The 23,760-nt window shown below is 47.0% G+C and overlaps 2 protein-coding genes across 3 annotated transcripts in view; one reads left to right on the top strand and one right to left on the bottom strand.

Annotated features, from left to right (window-relative positions):
* Positions 1-790: 790 nt before the first annotated feature.
* On the bottom strand, positions 791-3,877 carry LOC149371615 (uncharacterized). 2 transcript variants are annotated; one of them, XM_089565868.1, is made up of 3 exons: positions 3,050-3,294; positions 2,751-2,937; positions 791-2,625 (listed from the first exon to the last, which is right to left on the bottom strand). In XM_089565868.1, the coding sequence occupies exons 1-3, from the start codon at positions 3,204-3,206 to the stop codon at positions 2,190-2,192; spliced, it is 780 nt and encodes a 259-aa protein (XP_089421994.1). In that variant the 5' UTR covers positions 3,207-3,294; the 3' UTR covers positions 791-2,189. The 2 variants fall into 2 exon arrangements, with proteins under 2 accessions (XP_089421994.1, XP_089421995.1); XM_089565869.1 differs by lacking the exon at positions 2,751-2,937 and having other exon boundaries at positions 3,050-3,877.
* Positions 3,210-23,760, top strand: part of LOC149371614 (testis-expressed protein 10) — a 55,665-nt gene continuing 35,114 nt past the window's right edge. Inside the window, exons 1-5 of the mRNA XM_089565867.1 lie at positions 3,210-3,807; positions 5,358-5,537; positions 15,185-15,457; positions 19,036-19,444; positions 21,448-21,545. Of these exons, the coding sequence (XP_089421993.1) occupies positions 3,445-3,807; positions 5,358-5,537; positions 15,185-15,457; positions 19,036-19,444; positions 21,448-21,545 (1,323 nt within the window). The 5' untranslated portion in view covers positions 3,210-3,444. The remainder of the gene's footprint in view (positions 3,808-5,357; positions 5,538-15,184; positions 15,458-19,035; positions 19,445-21,447; positions 21,546-23,760) is intronic.

The raw sequence follows: 23,760 nt of genomic DNA, 5'->3' as shown, positions 1-23,760 counted from the left end.
GTCGGCCATGAGGAGTTCGAAAAACAGGCAGCATCCGAATTTTAAATTGCAGCGCCCGTTTGTGGATTCCACGTAACACGCCGCCTGACAAGCATGGGAGGTAGTAGCACAGCGAAACGCCACCTGCCACAGCGAGAGCGGAGGATGGATGGATGGAAAAACTGGACAGCCGGAAGGTCGCTGCCACGGGAAAATCTCACGAAGGTGGCTAGCAGCGTAACACGCCACCTGCCAGCGGTGGCAGGTAATCGTAATTGTGTGCCATTTTTTTCCCCGTCGGGATTTAACAAGAGCTTCGGTGTTCATACTGCCCTTTCGGAGTTTCAGAAAGTACTGAGGACAGGAATAGCTGCCTCCAATATATAGTCAAATGGTGCCCACACTGATAAAAACAATAGTCTCCTATACAGCCTCTTGCAGACCCAGATGTGCAGCTCTCAAAAGGTGCTCATTGATTCAAGGGCTGGATACAACTATGCTGCCCTTATTCATGCCTTTACAGATCCCAGCAGCTGTACACTTTGGAAGTTATGTTCCCAGGGTCATCAGCAAACAAATGAACAGAGACGACTGCACCAGTATGTTCAATGACAAACCAAGTACTCTTAACATTCACATGTAGCCTGGGCTGAGGCGAGCTTTTTTTATCCCTCACAGGAGATGCTGTCAGTTCTAAAGATTCTCAGGGAATTTTCTGACGAAATACTGCAGAAAATCCAACTCCTTCAAAACCACTTAAAACATTGGTTAGTCATGCAGTTTCAGCTATTGCACTGCAAAGACGATCACGACAAGATGCACTAATGGAGTTTATTGCTCAGAATTTCTTGAGGCTGCTTCTGGTGAACTGTGCGTTCAGCAACACCGACAGACAGGGAGCACATTGGTACTCTGCTAAGAAGCCATTCTCATGGAAGTGTCGAAGGTAAATTATTTTGTGCATTTCCTTGTTCGGATCACAATGAAAGTGTCATAGGCATGCTGTATGCCCATTTTATACAAGGAGTCACAGTGCAGCAGCAGCATCGTAGGGACTTTTTTGCTGCGGCACAGAGTGTGCTTACAATAACAACTTTCTCAAGGCACATGTGTGTGCTTAGCTTTTAATTTTCAGCCCCCGGTGGCGGGCAGTGAGCGAGAAAACAAATTTTAGGTCCGGCCACTCACCCTCACAGATTCATGGGCCCATTTCTGCCTTTTTATTGCATAAGCAACGTCCAAAACGCCTAGCATCGCTCACTAATACAAGTGCAGCTTTGCATGCAGACAATATGGATAAGTGCACAATGTGTGATGGAGAGCCCTGTTTCAGTGGAGCTCCCTGCGGTGACACCTAGTAGTAGCACCAACGGTGGCGCTCTGTGTTTTTTTTTTCTTTTCCTAGGCAATGAAACAACACAGGAGGCACCGCCTCTACATCGTGCTTTGGGGCCATCTGCACACGTGCAATGATAGATCGTGGTTGCACAAGGCAGCACATGTGTAAGGAATTGTGTGCAGGATAAGACTGATATGCCACCTGGTGTCAACCTTGGCAGGACAGCAGATATAGTAGCTGAATGCTTGTTTGGATAAGAAAAAACTCTAACTGAAAGCTTGAGGAACAATGAAAGGGAACACACACAAAAACGAAAGCACACAAAAGAAAAGAAACATTGCTTGCAAAAGTGTAACATGTCTTGGCGCACTGCCGGGGTCATCAAGGCGTTGACACGATGTGGACCAGTCACGAGTGGAAGAACTAGCCATGGCGCCTAGGTCAGGTAGCCCAGAGAGGAAGAAGCGACCCAAGACAACAGGAGACAGACAGTGCCAGTGGGAGACAGTGGATCGTGCCTGGAGGCTCAGGCTGGCGATGACGGCCGGTCCAGGTTTGGAAGCCCGGCAAGCCAGCAGACACAAAACCAGTATCCAGCACTAACCGCTTGCCCGATGTTCCATCCCGTACACGCCACGCTCTCTTCTTCCATTGTGCTCTGGCTCATGTCACTAAAACAAATCACAGTGTGGCACTGGCCTCTCACAATATGCTATGGCAAAACTGAAGCCTGTTCCCTGTTCAACATCCAGGACATGTCAGTGCTCGTCGGTCACGCGAGCCACTGCGAGCCATCTCATGCAGGCAACCGCATCAGATGGAGAGTTACAAGCCAGTTGAGGAACTAAGGAGTCAGATACTACAGGCGGCACTAATGCTCCTTATACTTCTGTATAACATTGAGTATTTCAAGCTGCATGTCCAGCTTTTTACTTGGCTTCACGTTCCTCATGTGGCCAGCCAAGAATAGAGCAAAGTGCTCATCCGCATCTGGCGGCTTGTAGTCTGACAGCAGCCTTGACACTTCATCAAGCTGCTGCTGTAGACCATCGTCTGCTTTCTTTCTCTTGTGCTGCCTTGGCGGAGGTGTTGGCATGCGCGCAGGCAATTCGTCCGTGGCAGCAAGTTCCTGGTCTGACACATCAGATGCTCCTTGTGCCGACTCCGTGGACAGAGAGGCAGCAGGTGCGGCGTCCTGGTTGCTTTCTACAGAAAGCAACGATACGCAGTCGACATCGACGTATGGTGTGGCTGCTAAGACTGCTTCTTCAGCGGCTACTCCCGAATGATTCAGCTTATGAGATTTCCTGTAACAAAGTGCATGTACAAGAATGAATTTCAAAATGATGGAATTTCAAACCATACACTGACAGGACAGGACACAGGCCAGGACACAGGCCACTCCACTGAAGTAATGTTGTACAGTACGTACGGTAATCTCCTCAAGGAGTCCTTCAAGAAGGCAAGCTGCTCGAAGTGTTGCCATGACACATCGTCAGCAGCGGCGACATCTGTACCTTCCTCAGTTTTAATATCGTTCTTCTGCGCCAACACTTGCGCCGTAAGCAGGCGCCTGAACTTGTCACGTAGCGATTTCCACCGCTTTTGAACGACTGTGTCTGCGGGCATAAAAGGCGACGGTAAATCGGGGTGACCAGTACCCTGCAACCATTCGTGACGAAAAGGCCGGCAGTCAAAGCACGGCAATGGACAAGGGCAGTACGGGCTCACCTGCGCCCGGAACATCTGGCAGCAAGCGAGCCGCAACCTCGGCCCACAACAATCGCGTCTTGTGACGGTTTTTGTGGTCCTTGTGCAGCGCGTGCCACAGCGCCGGTCGAGCTTCGACGCAACAAATCAGAGCTTCGTTGTCCAGCGCCAAACTCATGGTCACTGGACGATGGGCACAGGTGACAGGACAAGAAAACACTCAACAACAATGCGGAATACATGTACGGATGTACCGCCGTGCGAAATTAGCCAGCCTACTGTGGCTATGGCTACTTCTGACGTTATTCGATCTTGCTGGCTACCGTCACAATGTCACGCCTGGAAAATGAGGCCTGTAATCATTTAATTAACTGCAGTAACTATAAAATATGTTAGCATGTTAAGGGTTCTACCGAATGACACACGTACGATGCATAGCGTGTTTCTTTTTGTGCATGTATGCCTACGTCCTTCGTGTTCGTGCGCGCCCCCGGTACGGAACGGCCGCATCGCTGCTCGCATCATCTACGCGGCCGCGTCTGCGATGCACATGTCTGAGCGTTGTTTGGCTGAGCGCGTGTTGTTGTAGTCTGACAATGGGTAGAACCAAGAAAAATCAGAAGGATTTTCAGAAGGTCAAGCTCAAGGTTGGACGCAAACTACCGAAGGGCTTAAATGTGACCGACACCAGTTTCAAAACCAAGAAGATAGTTTTGCACGACCGTCTGTCAAAGCCGGCCACCGGTGAACCCACAACCGCACGAAAGCAAAGTGTCCAGGTAAGTGGACAAGGAGAAACTGAAAAGTGTCCGCTCATAGTAGTAAGCGACGTAAGTGTATTCGCTCGCCTCTGCGCTGGTTATTGTCATGTTTAACAGTCGGCTTGCGTATTGGCGCCGTGTTTCGGGCAAGACGCAAATCTCCCTGGATCGCGGACGCGTTAGATTTTCTGAGACGCACAATCGTGCTGAGATGTCACAGCGCTTGGCATTCAGTCTAGAGAGCGAAAAACGGAACGCAGGCTTGGTTAGTGGCACAGTCTCCACTACATGGAGATGTCAGACGCGAAACACCGGCTCGCGTTTGTAATAAACCTGTTGCGCGGTTGTGCGTTCCTGAATATGCGCCATTTCATGATGGGCTTTGGACACTGCGAAATAATGGCGCACTTCGTCTGAATGACCCCCAAGCACCCATTGCGCAGTGTGATTATCACGAGAGTTTACCTTAGCGTTACAGACGCACGCACAGTCCGAGACGCCGATGTAGTTGCGAGAAGCACATGTGGATGCCACAGGCGTTCTGCGCGTTGAATATATTGTGAGGTGCCGTTTGTGAGTTTGAGGGAAATGCCGTCATATACCATAACGTAAAAAGTAGCTAACTTGGTGCTATGGCTGACAGCTGTCAGTTTCGGCTGTTCAGTTTCTTGATTTCAGTTCTTCCTCACAATCATTTCCATTTTCATTCCCGCTAATAAACCTCCGTGTTCGTACTTCTCTCTGCCTCCTTGAGCTTGACGAGGGCAAGGGCATCTCGCCATTAGGGTGTGATACTGTAGTTCGCTTGGGATTGGGGTCAGCGCAGCCTGAGTTGCTGTGGGATGTTAAACCCCAATAAACCAAACCAAACTAAACCCGCAGCCTGCGGCTTTAGTAAGCGAACTGATGATCCTCAAAGCGTATGCTGAGGAAAAAGGCAGGAGAAAATTGCCCTTAAGAAAAGCAGTTTGGCATATTTATTACGCATTTAATTTACGTTCTCTTGTCCATTAGTGAGGAAAAATTTTTCTAGGAGACCATTGTGAGTAAGGGGCCCACAGCATCGAAGGCGTATGGTATGGTCAGTGTGAAGGCATGCTAAGAGAATAAAGCAGTGAAATCAACAGTAATAAAAGCATTGATGGCGCAAGAAAGTTGTAGTGCCTTTAGCGTTAATAGTAAGTGACCTCATGTATTTTGCCTTTGTGTGTATGAATGAACCGAAGGGAAAAAAAATAGTCTGCGTGGCTGCTGGTGCAGACAAAACCTACAAGTGTCACATGTTTATTGTGGACAAGTATTAAGAAAACAGTGAACATCACTAGTGAAAACTAGGTGCACAGCCTGCTCATATTTATTTGACAAAAATTTTTTTAAGAAGTTGAATCATTTTCACATTCCGTAAAATAACATTTCTCGTGTGCTTTTACTGGTTTCAAGAACTTTTGGCTTGCCTTGCCCTGTGCATATTTTTATTTGCTTGGTGGAGTCTTAATGGAAGGAGAACATGTTTCCCACATGTGTGCTCATGAGGGATGTTGTTTTTTTTGTTGTGGGTTCTTCTTCAGGACCTGATTGGTCGACTGCACCACTACAATGCCACCAGCCGTCTTGATGCGCTGGCCGGCCTGCGAGAACTGGGACGCAGTCACCCGGCCGCTTTCAGCCCTCACCTCAAGCCACTGCTGGAGATCCTGGGGGCACTGTGCACCGACAAAGAGGGCTCAGTGCGCCAGTCCACCCTCAAGGTGCGAGAGATGTCTTGTCGTGAATAATTTAACAGAAGCGATTCTTAGTATCAGAGGCAGTTAAATGTGTATCTCTTTCTGGTGCTGCATCTACATTTGTGCACAATCATTGTATACAGGCAATTGATTGAAATCTGAAAACCTTGTGTAGAAGTCTATCAAGCCAGGCATGTAAAATGAACGCAGAAAATAATACTTAAAATGCATGCCTCTGCATTTTAAAGGGAAGCTGAAGAGTTTTTCGAATTCATTAAAATGCTCACGTGTGGATGTGGGAACTTTGATTTCATGCGGGTGAAATTTTTTTACAGATTCATAACTTAGGAGCTACGTAATCGCCGTTTAAAATTACATGTTAGCTTCGCCCCCCCGCGGTCTGCCGAGCGCTGCTGATGACCCTAACGATGCGAGCCAAAACCGGAAACTGCGGAGTGGTGACGTAAACACCGGTGATCCGTCGCTTCACAGCCTCCGCGGCCGAGCTTGTTTCTGCGTACGTGCCATCATAAGCTGCTTCGAGCTGCCGTGTGTTTCTGTATTTGTGCGTTTTTATGTTTCTGGTGAGGTACAGAAAGGTGTGCAGCATCGAATGAAGCGGTGGACCCATCATGCCGGCGTTCTGCGCAGCCCTCGGCTGCACGAACATCCGCGGCCGCGACGATGTGGTCTTTCATTATTTCCCTCAAAATAAGAAGCCCTCCGCGAAGTGAGTCGCTGCTGTAAAGCGAAGGGATTCCAAGCCGTCAAAGGCAACAGTGCTATGCTCTGGCCCCTTTCGTGATTAGAACTGCCACCAGAGCCTGTCGACGATGCATTCACTGGGCCTGTCAACAGTCAGCTCGACTGAAACCCGGTGCAATACCATCTGTTTTCTGATAATTTCATTAATTTCTTGGCAGCCTCAGCAGTCTTCTTCATTCCCCTCTGGAATGCAGCGGACGCAGGAACATAGAGTGTTTACAATCACATCACTTAACTGCCAGGTATACATTTCTGATAACGCATGTAGTCGTAAAAAATTGCCGACTGCCGCATGGCTTCATACATTAATAATAATATTATATAATTGTGCGCAATGTGTGCTACAGCCAGCCTTGCAATTTGTCCTGCTCGGTTGCAGCACGAGTCCATCTAGTTAGAGAGGGTCGCCGCGGTGGCTCAGCGGTTATGGTGCTCGGCTGCTGACCCGAAAGACGCGGGCTCGATCCCGGCCGCAGCGGTTGAATTTGTTTGGAGGAGAAATTCTAGAGGCCTGTGTACTGTGCGATGTCAGTGCACGTTAAAGAACCCCAGGTGGTCGAAATTTCCGGAGCCCTCCACTACAGCGTCTCTCATAGCCTTAGTCACTTTGGGATGTTAAACCCCATAAACCAAACCAAACCATCCAGTTAGTGAAAAAATCACTTGCCGCTAGATCTGAGAACAAGCACGACAAAGGCGGCGCAAACGGATGAAAGTATTCCTACAAAGACTTGTAGCATGAACCAACTCGCCTAAACAAGGATTTTAATTTACTGCTAGCTCCCATCTTGGCATGCAAAACGGAAGGCACATGTTTGTCACCTAGACGAGTTTTGTCGCAAAGTGCTGCGAACTTGTATGTTATGAATCGAGCCGGCATGCAGCTGCTATGAAGTGGAGCAAGCATAAAATTTCCGTACAAAAAGATCGTGATAACTTCTTTCGCATGCCAATGATCTTTATGGATTACAAGCAGATTTGCGGCAGCACTGACATATGGATTACAAGCAGATTTGCGGCAGCACTGACAAGCGGCAAGACAAAAATGCAGACGATTGCATCCCGCTTACGTTGTATTAGGAAAATTACGTCGGGCAGTGCTGTACTGCATTTGCTCGCCTCAAAATTCATCCATTTTATCTCTGAATGTAGTTTGGTAAGAAAAGTATGCTTACCAAAATCATTTCCAACACGTGGAGATGCTGACACTTCGCTTTCGTTCGAGTTAAAATCACGGCTTGCGCCAGCATCGTTTCTTTCTTGGAGAGGTTTGCTCTTTGCAATCGGTTCTAACATGTAGGGGATGACGCCAAGATACTCCGGGTAATCTTCGATGTGTTCCATCGTCGCATAAGAAGCAAAACAACAACTCGAACCGCCGAGCGCCGCGGTTCATTTGCAGCGGCGGCGGCCGAGCCGACCGAGCCAGCGCCATTGTTGACGTCACGAGGCGCCCAACCCATCACAGGCGGCACCGAGACGCGTGAGCTCGCCCAAGGCTGCTGCTGCGCTTCTCGCCAAAATAAAATAAGTTTGCGCTTTCCTTTGCCTAATTTCGACCAGAAATTCGAATTCCGAAGATGGAAAACTGTAAAGTGCATCTGTCCACTCAATTTTTCTGGGAAACCTTTCAGCATCCCTTTAAGGCGAAAGCCTTTAATGGCTCATGCTCACGGTGTCCGTCCATGCTCCCATGCTCGTGGTGTCCATGCTGGTGGTGTCCGTCCATGCTCGCGGTGTCCATTGGTGTGCTGTAATCATGCCAACTGTGGCCATTGGTGTGCTGTAATCAACTGCGGCCTCTCCTCTGTGCTGTAGGGGACAGCACAACCTCCTCTGTAATTTCCTTTCCTCAAATTCATTTTTTTCATTACAGCCCCTCTTTCTGTTTCTTCTTTCACTCTCACTTGCTCCCTTCCTCTGCAAATGCGAGACAGTTACTGTGTAATTTCCTTTCCTCAAACACAATTTTAATTTTCTTCATCACTGACCCCCTTTGGCTTTCTTCTTTCACCCCCACTTCCTCCCTTCCTGTATGGTGTGGTTCAGGTTCAGGTGTCCACTGGGATGGTTGCAGGGTGGATTCAGGTGTCCACTGACCCAGGAAGCCAGTTTGCCCTTTCCTTAAAATGATGGGACTGTAAAACGTCAATGCCAATGCCAATGAACACAATTGCCAATGAACACAATGAATGCCGAACGGACAATGGCGGGGACGCTGCGAAATGGGCCCCAAAGAGCTGCCCTCTAAAAAACTACAATCCAAAAAGCGACCGCAGTCGCCCAAGTCAATAAAAACCGCGCATGCGGGAAGCCCGCCATGCGCCCAGCGGTTCGGGGAAGCGGCAGTAGGTTGACCACAAGGCTTTCACCAAGCACACTTTAGAATTTCCAAAGTGTAAATTTTTATGACAGCTCTCGAATGGCTCCTGTCAGTGTGTGTCTTCATTTGCTTGTCAAATGAAAAAATTTTCTGATCTGTTTACATAACTTCCTATAACTGGAAAGATTAAATTAAAAAAAGTTCTGCAATGAAGACCTTGAATCCAGTGTTGAGTCACGATGTAGACATGCAAAGACCAACACAACTGGTGTAATTAATCATTGGGGAAGATGAAAATTTTTTTCTCCTCAATCTTTTGCTTGCTGCTTGCAAAACTGAAAATTTGAGGACTCACCCGTATGCTGGATTGTCATTGGTGCCCAAAGTGGGTACACGTTTATGTGTTTTATTATTTAGCATGTCAAAGCTACACACATGTTCTGAGGTGCACTGTAGTTGAGGGCTCTTGACTGATTTCGACCACCCAGGGTTTCTCGATTGGACGTTGATGACAACGCTGTCCCATTTTTGTTCTTAGTAAAATTCAATTGCTTATGTATTTGTGGCTTTGTTTCCGTACTCTCAGCAGCAAAAAAACTTATTGCTGAACCGTTACGGTGGCTCATTGGTTATTATGGTGCTCGGTTACTGACCCAAAATCCTGGCTGCAGCAGTCACATTTCGATGGAGGCGAAAATCTAGAGGCCCGTGTACCGTGCGATGTAATCATCATCACTATCATCATCATTATCATAAGCGCGACTACGCCTACTACAGGGCAAAGGCCTCTGCCATGTCTCTCCAATTAACCCTTTCCTTTGCCAGCTGCAGCCACTGTATCCTCGCAGACTTCTTAACCTCATCCGACCGCCTAACTTTCTGCCGCCCCCTGCCACACTTGCCTTCTCTTGGAATCCACTTCGTTACCCTTAAGGACCACCGGTTATCTTGCCTTCGCATTACATGCCCTGCCCAAGCCCATTTCTTCCTCTTGATTTCTACTAAGATGTCATTAATCCACGTTTGTTCCCTCACCCACTCTGCCCCTTTGTGGTCTCTTAATGTTACGCCTATCATTTTTCTTTCCATAGCCCATTGCATTGTTCTTAACTTAAGCTGAACCCTTTTCGTTAGCCTCCGTTTCTGCCCCGTAGGTGAGTACTGGTAACATGTCAGTGCATGTTAAAGAACCCCAGGTTGTCGAAGTTTCCGGAGCCCTCCACTGCGATGTTGCCAATAGCTTGAGTCGCTTTGGGACGTTATGCTTCATAATTATGAGCAAATATTTTTTGCTGAGAGATGTCAAGTTCAAAATTGACTTCTTTTTTCTACCACCAAGTTCAGACTCGTCACGTTGATGGCATCAAAAGATTGTTGAAGTTTGTGCCCGCTGGCTAAAAAAGTATATGACGGTGTTGTCTAGCGTAAGATGTCCACTAGCACAAAAGTACTTGATGTCATCAGAGGTTTCTTTGAGATGTGTCATATGGTGGCAATGCCTTTCTTTTTGGTTTAGGCCTGTTTCTAACTTATGAAAGCTCCATTTCCAGCGAACAATAGGCTCTTTATCATGAGAATGCGGTAATCAGTTCCTATGGATAAACTTTTAATTTCATGTAAGATTCATTGTACTCTCAATACTCAAATTTTTTTATTTCATTGCAATTTTCATTGCATGTTTGATTGTCATAGTCGAGATTAACGCCTGTCAACTTCTGGTCAGCGGAAAAACTCCATATCCACTGAACCCCTGTGACCGGCCGCAGATGTCCGAAAGTTGCCTTCTCATGGCCGCTTTGAGAGAAACCCTTGGATAGCAGTAAAGCAAGGAAATAAACCATAAAATAAGTTTGCTTCTTTCTGTAAACATTCTCTTTAACCTCCTGAAGGATTTGGATGAGCCAGCCTTTAAGCCGACTCATTTCAGCCTCATGACAAGTCCGGCTTGTCGTTTCTTTTCTGGCACTCTGTGTCCATGTTAAGGCAAGTAGGGCTCATTCGAAGCATTTTTTATTGGTTTGCCAACACATGGCAGCACGGGCACTAAATTACCATTTTATAGTACCATTTTCGAAAAAAAAAGATCTGTCCGCTAGGGGGTTAATACTCTGCGTTTAAATATCTGTCCATCTTACCTTCAATTAAAGCTTGCTCCAAGCTTTGCTTTCAAGTCTCTAAAGAGCCCATTGATGAGCTAGCCTCAAGTTCATCATCAGCCTCAATACGTCCACTGCAGGCCAAAGGCCTCTCCCATATCCCTCTAATTATCCCTGTCCTGTGCCAGCTGTGGTCAGCTTATCCTCGCGAACTTTCTAGGTAATCTCATCCACTCACCTGATCCACTGGTGTCCCCTGCTATACTTGTCCTGTCTTGGAATCCACTCCATTATGCTACGGGGCCATCGCTTATCTTGTCTTCGCATTACATGCCCTGCCGTAGCCCATTTCTTCTTGTTAATGCTGGCTAGGATATCGTTAACTCACTTTTGTTCCCTGGCCGATTCTGCTCTCTTCCTGCCTCTTAATGTTACACTTATCATCTTCCTTTCTATAGCTCGCTATGCTGACCTCAATTTAAGCTGAACCCCTTTTCATTAGCCGCAACAGGTCTGCCTCATAGGTTAGTACCGGTAAGGTACAGCTTTTATTCACATTCGTCTTGAGGGATTTTGGTAAGCTGCTGTGCATCTCCTGAGAGTGCCTGCCAAACACACTATGCCCCATTCATATTCTCCTAGGCATTTCACTCTCATGGTTTGGATCTGCTGTCGCCACCTGCCCTAAGTAGATGCATTCCCTGACGACTTCTAATGCTTCACTGCCTATTGTAAGCTGTTTTGTGCATCTGAGACTATTGAACGTTGCTTTAAAAAAGAAAAAAACGAGATTTATTGCCTTAGGGCATCAGTGGGCGGAAGTGTGATGAAGGATGCAGTGATGATTAAAGTAATGGGAGTGGGTTGGCTAGTTTTATGAAGTCCAGTAGTGAGCGATGGTATGGTCCCTGCATCCAAGCGCGATATGAAGCAGGGTTGCGTGGTGAAAGACGTGCTGCCTTCAGGTGTCTTATCCTTGTAGGCTTGATAGCAGGGCAGTCTCACAATAAGTGGCGAATGTCGGCTTCAGTGTCCTCGCGCTTACATATCGAACACCCAGGCCGTGGAAAGAAATCCCGATACTGAGGTCACTTCCGAGTGACGGCAGTTGTGAGGGCAACCCCGACCCGGATCCTGCGAAGCGCAACCTCCCCTTTGCTTGTCTAGATCTTCAATTATTCTTTGCAGTTTGTGCCGAGTTATTTCTGAGGGCAGTGTAATCAGTGAATCGGACATTACTTAAGTATTGTTCATTAACTTTTACCGCAATTCTTTCCCTGATTGAATTCTCTGGACAGCTCCTGTAAGCACGCGAAGAATACTACTGGAGAGATCATATCAAGAAAAAGAAATGGGCTTGGGCAGGGCATGTAATTCGAAGGCGAGATAACTGCTGGTCCTTAAGGGTAACGGAGTGGATTCCAAGAGAAGGCAAGCGTAGCAGGGGGCGCCAGAAAGTTAGGTGGGCGGATGAGATTAAGAAGTTTGCGGGGATACATTGACCACAACTGGCAAAGGACAGCGTTAATTGGAGAGACATGGGAGAGGCCTTTGCCCTGCAGTGAGTGTAGTCAGGCTGATGAAGATGATGACGGTCATATCTCCCTTCCTGACACCTTTCTTGGTTGAAATTTTATTACTTGCTCTATGGAGAACTACGATGGCTCCAGAGCCGGTATAAATATTTTCCAGTACCTTTAAATACGCCTCTTCTATACCCCGGTTACAGAGTGCCTCCATGGCTGCTGAAGATTTGCCTGTGTGGAATGCTTTCTGCTAATCTATGAAGGCTATATATTGGGATTGGTTATATTCTGCACATTGTCTGCCACCTGATTGATGGTGCAAATATGATCTGTGGTGTTGAGTGTAGCCTTCCCGAAAGTCAGCCGGGTCCTATTGGTGACAAGTCTAAGGTTGGTGTAATTTGATTAAAAATTACCTTTGTAAATACCTTGTAAACACTGAAACTAAGCTGATTGGTCTCTATGTCTCCAAGTCCTCGACATCTGCCTTCTTACTGATTAAGATGATGTTAGCGTTCTTCTGAGATTCCGGTACTCTTGGAAGTTGTGAGGCATAGCGTATACAGTGTACCAAGTCTTTCTTGCACCATGTCTCCACCATCCTCGAACAAATCCTGTTGATGTAGCCAACATAGCCTCTAGTTATTGCCAGCCAAACTTATGTGCACAGCCTTTGTGAAATGGCAAGTTCCAAGTGATGGTCTGTTGGAAATGAGATCATTCTGCCAAGGTTTCTGTGGTGGTGCAGATATCACGGAAGGCAAGCATTCCAAGTTTTCAGCGTGCTCTTGGAAATCATGGATTGTACTGACCTCTAAAGGCAAACAGTTGCTTCATGTCAACATGTTGTTATGAGCTATATGCGCTCAGCATTAAACTTGTGCACAGTGCTTGAATGCATTCAGCCCTGAAATCATAGAGACAGCATGCCTCAGCTGTTAGGTTTTGGAGACAACACGTCCCTCTGCATAAGTAGAGCCGCACAGACATATGAGCCAGGAATGCAGTATCCTATTTCGTGAAAAACGTCAGCTGTTGTCCAGTTTTGCCTTTTGTCTTTTGCACACTGCTCGTGCACTCTGCACCGAGTTTAACACCAACCCCCTCACAGGAGCTATAACGGTGAAAGTGTGAGCAGCATCTTTCGCTGCAAGTTCAGAAGTGCGAAGTCTTTTCTGGAATTTTTGTTTTTTACTCATTTTGGCACACCACTACTACTGCGTGCAGTTTCGAGAAAATGACTGCAGTATAGCTGGATTTAGTGGAGGCATAAATATATCAATGCTTGTATGTTAGGATTGTACCTTTGCTGCACACGCACGGGAAATTACATTGAGTGCTTATTGCATTAAGCCTGCTAATGGCATTATATTTGCCACCGGGGCCATGCTTCCGAATTTAATGTCACGCTATGCAGCAATTATGGGAATGTGCGGATACTTCCTGAAAATGTTTTGCAGCTGGAAATGTCTATTTTTTGTCGCTTCCTTGGTTTCGTTGTAGTAATTGGTCTGTTAGCACTAACTGCAGTGGTTATTCTTCTTACTTCTGCATTCTTCAGTTTTAATTTTAGCTTAGCAATTCCCCTGTATTCTGTCTCTAACCTGCTACATTTATTTTCTTTCTGCTTCTCTTTGTAAGCTTGGAGGTGCATACTATGGGAATTGAATCTGTCTTTTTTTTTTTCCACTCACCCTTGTAACACACCAGCTCATTTAATGGCTCTCTCAAAGAGTCCTTGAGGTGTTCTAAATAAAAATAAAACCCACTGTTCAAGAGCTGCTATTAAAGGGTCCCTGAAATGATTCTTTTGGGCATATTGTAATGCAACACATTTGTAGAGGTGGTGTTTGTGGGTATTTGAGTCAGGCCGCCGCGGTGGCTCAGTGGTTATGGTGCTCGGCTGCTGACCCGAAAGACGCGGGTTCGATCCCGGCCACGGCGGCTGAATTTCTTTGGAGGAGAAATTCTGGAGGCCCGTGTACTGTGCGATGTCAGTGCACGTTAAAGAACCCCAGGTGGTCGAACTTTCCGGAGCCCTCCACTACGGCGTCTCTCATAGCCTGAGTAGTTTTGGGACGTTAAACCCCAATAAACCAACCAAACCTATTTGAGTCAAATTTGAAAGCTCAGCATGGGCTCAATAATTTAAAAATAATTTCTAAAAGCTACTGCTCGCACTAGCTCACAACCGATTAGGGTGACACACCTCACCGCGCATCCCCCATCCCAATGACATAAGTGGGCATACGGGGCGAGGTTGAAGACTGGCTCTTCTGTTAACCTGGGAACACGACGTGCTTCTTTCATCAACGCCACTGACAGGCAGTGACAATCGTGGAATGATGACGACTTGAAACTGGAAGGAAACTGTTTACTGGAGCCAAAACGTGCTCACAATATCAAGGGAAAAAAAAAAGTGGCAACTTAGTTATGAAAAGTGCGTTAGTATGTCGTCATGTTGGAATTTGTGCCACATTCTAGCTTACTCAGTGGGTAGCTGGGCTGTTTGAGGAAAAGCAACAAGTGTTGTACTGCATAAAGAATGCAATAAAGGCGCACATCTTCATGAATCAAGAGTTAGACGCACTAGTTCGTTGTTTCAATTCACTACAACGATTGTGCTAAAACCCCTAGAGCAGGAACGACGACTAGTGAACAAGTAGCTTTATTGTTGCTTTCTTTTTTACCTGAACTGAAATTTGATGTCTTAGTGTCCATTCAGCTGTTGAAACCGAAACGATACGGGAGAGGAAACTCAGTTATAAATTATTTACCAGGTGCAGATGAATACTGTGTGGTGATGCATTCATACTTAAATATTGGGAGCACTTGCAAAGAAGAAAGTGCACAGCAAAAAATTTCACATGTGTTTTCCTTTGAATTTGTGCTCCTTGCACACTGGCAGAGACGAGCCGCGTTCTCTTTCGGCAACGCCAACTCTTGTCGTCCCCACTGCAGGTGCTCCGCCTGGTGCTGGGATCGGTGTCGAGTGAGCGGCTGTCGCCCTTTGGGCCGCTCCTGCTCTCCCAGCTGGGCTGCGCAGTGAACCACCTGTCGGCCGCAGTGCGCCACGATGCCCTCGACCTGCTGGCCCTGCTGCTGGACTGTGTGCCCACGCTGGCCGTCCAGGCCCCCTACGGCACCCTGCACAACTTCCTCAACATGGTCTCCACCTGCACAGAGGCCTCCTCTGCATCGGCTGGCAAGCGTCGCCGGGTCCTCTCGTTTCAGGTGTGCACGCGTATCGAGCAGCACGAGTATCATTCTGTAGGTGTGCCGAGGAGTTGGAATCAATTCATGTGCAAAGAACTACTCATGCCCAGTAGGCACATTTTTAAGCATGAAATGCTTTTAGCTCCCGTTGTCGGCAGTGTGGTGACGTCACGCCGAGGCCGACAGCCATCATCCGGGCACTGAAATCCACTCATCCGGGCACTGAATTACAGTCATCCGGGCTCTGAAACAAGAACATCCGGGCACCGTACGAGACTTAACGAGATCTGAGACTCTCTAAGCCCTCCTACGCGACCGGCATGCAAGCGCCAGTTGGTCTCCAAACGAGCCACAAAAAATAACTGCTGCCAGTGCCTTCTCAATGTTTATCAAGATATCAGTCGCGCTGTGCGTTTGATACTGCACGGAATTATAATTTCCGATTTCTAATAACTCGTGCAAAAAACATACATGCCACAAATTTCCTGTCCTCAAAAAACGTTGCGTTCAAAGGGCAAGGCATCGCGCCCAATGAATGGGTGGTGGCGTTCCTACCTTCCTGTAAGGTGCGGCTCGGGTGTCCACCGAGATGGCAGAGAATTACTGCGTAATTTCCTTATGACTTTCCTCAAAAAGCGTCGCGTTCAAAGGACGAGGCATCACGCCGAACGGTGGTGGCGTTCCGCGGACTGCCTGGCAGCGCTACAAACACGCTGTCGCGTTCCACTCCTAAAGGCGAAGCTTAAGCGTCATTAATTAGCAGTTTATTAGTATTTAGTCATTAATCAGTCATTACACACTAATCAGTAATTTGTCATTACTTCGTCATGAATTATGTGTGACGTAATCCAGTGGTAACATCACCAGTGTCACATACGCAAAGTGGTGCTGAAAACGCTTTCGCCTCTACGCACTTCAGACAGTTTCGAACGTGCTGCATATACATTCTTGTCAGGCCTGCGTCTCGTCGTGTCCGCGTGCGCTTCGCATTGTGCCCGTAAAGATTTCATGCTTACTCTACTGTCGGTTACGGGAGAGGCAGAGTTTTTTTAAAGGGGCCGTGAAATGGTTCTGAAAAGCTGCTGTTTAATGTGTTCACTGTGTATAATGAATGCTTCTGAGCATTCGCACCTAGTATGAGTCCTCGGAACAGAGCCTGCAATTCACTGTTAACTTTTAAAAGCTACTGTTTTGAGCCTGTCGTCCTTCATGTAGCAAAGGCTTTTGGAATTATTTCTTGCCACTGTGATACCAGGGCTACTGCTGATGTCATTGTGAGCAACAGGCAGCGAGGCTCTGCCATTTGCTGTAACCATGATATCACAGGTACATTTCTGGTAGTGGCAAAAGTCTGCCCGCGTAGTTGCGTGGACCCTTCGACTGTGCGCATAGGTGGTTCCGTATTCCTGCTGCATCTTCCAATTGGTAGTTGCGGGCTCACTCACAATGTCCAAGCGGTAGCTATAGCCAGCTCGGACACATTCCACGGAAGTCGAGGGAGCCATGCTTCCTCCGATTGGTAGTTCTAGCATAGCTCGGTTTGCTTCCGCGAGGAGTCTTTGAGCATCCGCAGATCGCCCTGAGGATGCCGCAAGACGCCAAGCGCCAGCCAGCTATTTGCGAGCCGGCCCCGTCGGGACCAATCAGCGCTTGCACACAGGCGGCGTGCAGACGTGGATCTTGCACAGGCATGTGGCTCGGAGTCGTGGCTTTGGTTGCATGCGCGCCACGGTGCATCCACACGCAGAAAAAGTTGCTGAAACGTTATTAGCTCAAATTGAGTACTTTGAGGTTTCGAATACCCATTATTCGGATGGAATCGAATATGGAATGCTCTACTATTCCATCGAATATTTGAAATTGTTGAATACGTATTCGCACATGCTACCCTAGGAGCCTGATGTGGTGTTTTGGAAGTGAGAACTTGGGAAGTTGATGAAGACGACAACATTCAAATCACTGCGCGCGAGACTGGCTGTTTGACACGCAGGATGTTTGGCACTGGCGAGCGGAATAGATTTGTTCGTGCCCATGTGGGCTAAGATCTCTCTCCCGGCTATAAAATTTTTTATATACAGTCTAGCCCAGTTATAACGAAGTCGGCGGGAATCGGAAATCACTTCGCTATATCCGCTATTTCGTAATATGCGGACTACGAAAAAAAAATGCAAACATCGGCATACCGATTTATTGCCGCTGGAAGAAGTCGTCCAGCGTCCCCTGAACACGTTTCGCGAGTGCGGACTTCAGGATTGCGGCTTCCATACCATCCCACTGCGAACCAAAGATGTGGTCGAACTCCGGACTCCCGAGGTACATCCGTAGCGTGTCAACAGCTGCGATGGCCGCTGCGGAAGTGACCGGCTTAAGGGCACAACTAGCATCGTCGCATTCGCTGTCGGAGGCGCTCTCCACCAAGGTCTCTTCCATGACACTCCCGGCAACTTCTTCAGTCGTCAAGTCCTCGGTGGCAACAAGGTCTTCGTCGGCGAAAACGAAGTCCATGTGGCTTAGACCCGCAGGTACAAGGTTCAAGTCGCTAGCGGAATCCCAAAGCTGCTCCAAGCAGGCCGTCGCGGCGGCAGCATCACCGGTTGGCCAAGACGGCCGCTCTCTGCGACGTCATCGAAAAAAAAAATTGTCTCTGTTCTTTTTTACATTTTTCCCCTGCGCGGCGTGCTCTACCGCTCTACGCCGTGATGCCGTTCAAGGACGGCGCAACACGAGACCGGCGTGCCATGCGATGCAGTGAAGCAACCTTTCGCTCCGCAGGAGTGCAGACGACGCCACGCAAGGACGCTGTCAGCCGAATTTTGCTCTTATTTTCGCGGAAAAAAGCGCCTCAAGGACGCAAAAATGTGTTGATTGGCAGATTATTTTTCGATTGGTATTAAATCTCTTCGTTATATCCGCCGACGCGCTCTTATTTACTTCGTTAAAACCGGACCCAAAATGTATTGAAAATGCAGAAATGGGAATAGGAAATTGAAATCCCTTCGTTATAACCGCTATTTCGCTATAAGTGGCTTCGTTATAAACGGGATAGACTGTATTGTACTTCTTCCACAGGGTGTGACACAAGTCGCGCACTGTGCCTCAATGGGCTCCTTATGTGACCTCATTACAAACAAGCTCTTCGAAAACAAAGCGCAAAAAGGACACGGACGACACAGAACTGGACGGGACAGGTGGCTGTCCCGTCGAGTTCTGTGTCATCCGTGTCCTTTTTGCGCTTTGTTTTCGAAGAACTGTTATCAACAACCCGAAACCAAGCTACTGTTACAAACAAGCATTTGCCATTATAGGGGACAAATTTTTTGCTGTGTCTTACAGTCAGTCAGGAGTAGTATCAGGATTTAATGAAGAAGTGTGAATGAGCAAAGCTTTGCTATCAATAGCATGTTGCTACCAGTCATGAGTAGCAGGCACATAATCAAGCTGCTGACTTACCCTTACCATTTAAAAGTCGGTCTTCACGAGCCCGAGATGGTAAAAGTGCTGATCAAATTTTATGTTATTTGCTAACCACGGCTAGGATGGTCATATTCTTGTGCAGGATCATTTAGTATCCATTTCCACCAATCTGCTTGTTGCAGCCTGGCCAGCGGCACACCAACCGGGCAGTGTGGGTTCGTGTCCTGTCGTGCATGGAGCGCTTCCTGACGGTTGCTCTACGCGTCTGGTTTCCCAAGGCTGAAGCGGAGGACTCGGCTGCTGCAGTGTCCGATGCTGGCGGTGGTGGCACGTTAGATGCCAAAACCGTGCGCGTCAGTGGCGAGTCGGCCGGGTTTGCCCTGTACCGAAATGGCCTGGAGCCCCAGCCACGCGCCTCTGCTTTCGGCCTGTACGGAGGCCTGCTCTCAGTAGCAACCACCAGTGGTGCTAGTGGGGCTGGCACCAGCACTGGCGGTGGCAGCAGCAGCAGCCGGGACAACGCTCGCGAGTTTGCTCTTGATCTGGTTCCCCTACTCTTGGACATGTGGGTGGAGGCCGACCCGGACGCTGGTGTGTGCCGTCCTCCTCCTTTCACCTGCCACTGTGGCTCAGTGCCTGTGGCATCCAGCTGCTGAGCTCTTAGACATGGGATCAAATCTTGACCCTGGTGGTTTTATATATGGCTTCAATCTCATGATATTTTGCGCCGCCGCGGTGGCTCAGTGGCTATGGTGCTCGGCTGCTGACCCAAAAGACGTGGGTTCGATCCCGGCCGCGGCGGCTGAATTTCTTTGGAGGAGAAATTCGAGGACCGTGTACTGTGCGATGTCAGTGCACGTTAAAGAACCCCAGGTGGTCGAAATTTCCGGAGCCCTCCAGTACGGCGTCTCTCATAGCCTTAGTCGCTTTGGGACGTTAAACCCCATAAACCAACCAACCAATCGCATGATATTTTGCACACTGATGCATTTTTCTCTTCCAATTCCGAAAATGTAGTCATAATTGATCTGGTGGTCTTAGATCAAAAGTTATCTTAAATTCTAGGGTGTAATTAGGTAATTTCTTACGCAGCTTTAATCTACTTTCTCATTGCATTTTGTTGCTTTTTAATTACATCAATTGATAGCCAGCGAATTCCCATACCTGATGACATTCTTTTTCTTTTGTTTAAGCCACGTATAAATAGCAATTTACAATTAGCTTAACGAGTTGCAGTGTCAAATACTGCGACCTTTTGCCCTCGACATAGTATATCAGGTTGACATGCCTTTAGAGAAAAACGAAGGATGTCACCGGGCATGGGAACTCTGTGGCTATCAGTTCATGTAAATGAAGCATCAAAATGCAGTGAGAAAGTTAATTAAAGCTGCGTAAGAAATTACCTAATTACACTCTAGGCTTTGTAAGATTTAAGACCACCAGCTCAATTATGATTACATATTTGTAACCAGAAGAGAAAACTGCATCTGTGTGCAAAATTTCATGAGATTCTAGCCATAAATAAAAAAGTTAGACCCTCATCCCCCTTTAAAGAATACCAGGTGGCCAAAATTGATATGGAGCCCTCCGCTACAGCGCCTCCTGCAGTCCGCATGCAGCTTTGGTGAACATTAATGGGGCTTGTTGATTTAATGAGGGCCTAAAACAAACAAACCAATGAAATGCACATATGGGGCCACAATTTGTAATGTTGCAGTTCACTTTTCGTTTCATTTGGTAGGAGTGTCGTTGTGTGATGAAAGCAATGGGAGTTAGGGAAGTAAACAACCAGGGACAGGGCTGTGCTTCAGTTTAATTTTTCTTTTCTTTTTGATGCATGGCCAAACGACGTGTAATCGTGATTGCCCACTCAGTAGTGTCGGTGGCAGTTGGCCAGCAGCACCCATGGATGAAACTCTGCCTCGGCCGGTGACTTTAGCCTCAACACTGCCACAGTTTACATTCTTTTGAAATACTGTTACTTGTTGGCAACCAGAAAAACTCATTTTGATCATCACCACAGCGGATATAAGCGTGACATTGTCGTCACTGCACAACTCACCACAAAGCCACAACCAGTGAGCGTGGTCTGAAAAAAAAAAATAAAGGAAACAAAGCAGATCATTACAAAATGTAGCCCATGAAATGGTTTAGTTAACATGTGGAATGCAGCTCCGAGGGTACTAAGGGATTTAAAACGAGGAAAGGGACAAGGCAGCCATATTTTCGGCATCCTTAGACTTCACATTCATGTGACTGTTTTATCTTCCTATGGCGTCTTGTTTATGGGCCTTAATGGCAAATGACAACTGCCAAGAGCCTCTAGATGGAGCAGCTCTGTTTTCCAATGATCAAGGCGCTCACAGCAATTGTAAGGCTTCTAAAATAATCTCAGTACGTGTTTGAAGGAATTTCTAAGACATTTTTCTGCACATATGACTTGGAACTGATTCCTTCCTATTGGAGATAGTCAAGAGCACCCTTTTAACTGTGGTTTGAAAGGACTTGTTTGTTATGCCCTGTGTGAATTTTAGTTTTTTTTTATAATGTTGTTTTTTCATCGCTTCATGTTTTCTTTGATCCCTATGTCCCAGGGGAGGGCATGCAGCGGGACTCTCTGATCATCATCGACTGCATCCTGCGCGTACTGCTTTTGCTCATCGAGTGGCTTCGCAAGGAGAACTGCTCAAATGTCAGTTTTATTCACTTCTTTTTTAATGTTCTTGCCTCAGAAAGACCCTGAGACTAGTTGCTGTGCAGATGTGAAATTTTCGGTTGCGAACTGAATCGGCTATTTTCGAACAGCTCGGCACTGATTGGAGAACGCTTGTCTCTCTCTCTCTCTATCTCGTCAACAGAAAAAAAGACAGCATGAGCTCCCTGGTGCCGGTCTTCCTACCTTTCTTATTTCCGGCAGCCTTCTCTTCCATGAAGGATAGCCGGCAGTGGCAACTGTACATTTCTCCGACGCGTCAATGCCACCATACCACTGCACAATGGCTGTCAGCGTACTGATTTTATGCAGGGCCCAGCATTACCATGCATGGGCTTTTTTTACATGCTGGCAGTCAGTTTCATGAAAAAAGAGCAAGTTAACTCGGGACAAGTGCAAGATACTGCCGTTCGGAAACGTTACAATGTTTCGCCACAAGGTTAGGTAAACAAGAAATTTGTAAAATTTGTAGAATTTATACATGTATAGCATGACCACGAATATATAGCAGTTAATTGCAAAAGAATGCATGAGACCAAATCACTATGACACAATGGCCCTCATTGCCCATGCTAATATATGAAACAGCGATAGGACTTAGTTAACCCCTTCACCGTTTTCTTACATCAATGAATTTCTTAACAAAACTGCTTATTTTTTTTATTCCTGATTTCAATTATTATTGCAATAAAGATCATGCATTCGATCTTTAAAAAATATTTGCAGCAAACACAAAGTCAAATCAACATATTGAAGTTTATTATTCCTCACAATGCAGAAAACCAACTTCCGGCTGGTAATGAGCGATAAAAATTAAAGAATGACCATCATCAGGTTAGCTTATAGTGAACATCTTACCAGGAACTGCTAGAAAAGGAAACCGAGGGGGTTGCGTTGGGATGCTACTGACATCGATCTTCATCTACTGACGCGCGCTCGCAAAGTTCGCTTCTGAGCTGTCCTCTTCTTCATCGGAAAAACTGCTCAGCACAACGTCATCACTGTCGTCCTCGCTCCCTCAAACAATGTACACTTCGGTGTCTGAGTCACCATCGTCTGAATAAGATGACGACGAAGAAAAGCGTCTTCTCCGCGAAGACGGGCTAGGAATACACGCATCGCCTCCACCGGATGCCATTTTTAAAACCCAGGTTGCCATACGAAAAAAACGTTTATGCGGTAGAAGAAAACGAAATGAACAGGTCAGTGCTGCCATCTGTCGAGCAAAATGCCATCTAAGCCACACACGAGCGCTGATCGTCCGAAACGCTGAAGGGAAGAACCTATTCAGCGAGGACGAGCTACAGTCGTCCAAAACAGTTTGGGGACGGCTTGGCAAGGACGAGCGCAGCTCGTCCAAAACGGTTAAGGGGTTAACACAAAGTTGCATAACCGGTTCCCATGATGCGCTGATGGTTCTTTGGACCAAACATGATAATGCTTCATCAACGGCAATGATTAGGTCATAGTTCATGATGCATGGCTGCAAAGTTGTCAAGAGCACACCCGTGGAAGCATACGCAGGTAGCAATGCTCGTTGTAATCCATGGGGGGCCTTGCTTGAATGCTAGCCATTTCCATGTTTGCTAGCAGAAAAACGTCACCATGGCTGTCGCTACGCCAGCATCACAAACACATGAAGGAAGACCGTGCCGAACAGCTGAACTGACAAAGGCGGAGAGTAGCTGAGGAAACGGGGCGAATTCAACGCATGAAATTGCAAAGCTGACAGGCAGCACTGCAGCAGCTCGTGCGGTTAAAATAATTCAAAAGGAATAATGACTTCTCCTTGCGCTCCCAGGGGAAAGAGACACCGCGAATTAGCGAGGGCCGAAGTGGCTTGTGACACCGCTTCAGGAGTATCTAGTCAAGTAAAAATGCACTTGTTACGGTGTAAAGTTTGTTTGGTACTAGCATTTGTGAAGTGAAGGCCTTTGCTTGTCAGGCAGAGCCATCCAATACTTGTCAAATATCAGGCAGTCTCAACTATGTCGACAGCATATTGGTACAATCATTGGTGAAGGCAGTATTGCTAATCAAGAAAGGATACTAGACTGCCTTTTCAATTTGACATTTGACGTAATTTTAATTGGGCAAATTACCAATCAGTTATATCAATTATAATAAGTATTGATTAATTTTATGTCTAACCCACAACTGTATTTAATGAATCAGTTCTGCATGATGAAGTTCA

The sequence above is a fragment of the Amblyomma mixtum genome, chromosome 1 (assembly GCF_055824585.1).
Source record: "Amblyomma mixtum isolate Tamu chromosome 1, ASM5582458v1, whole genome shotgun sequence".
NCBI classification, from domain to species: Eukaryota; Metazoa; Arthropoda; class Arachnida; order Ixodida; family Ixodidae; genus Amblyomma; species Amblyomma mixtum.
The sequence above is the reverse complement of the archived record's forward strand: the minus strand, read 5'-3'. Positions and strand labels throughout refer to the sequence as shown.

Excerpts from the sequence above, each read along its gene's own strand:
- LOC149371615 (XM_089565868.1), bottom strand. The coding sequence starts at position 3,206 with ATGAGTTTGGCGCTGGACAACGAAGCTCTGATTTGTTGCGTCGAAGCT. Across the intron at positions 2,938-3,049 it reads GCCAGATGTTCCGGGCGCAG|ACACAGTCGTTCAAAAGCGG; the intron begins GTGAGCCCGTAC and ends TTATGCCCGCAG. Across the intron at positions 2,626-2,750 it reads GACTCCTTGAGGAGATTACC|GAAATCTCATAAGCTGAATC; the intron begins GTACGTACTGTA and ends ACTTTGTTACAG.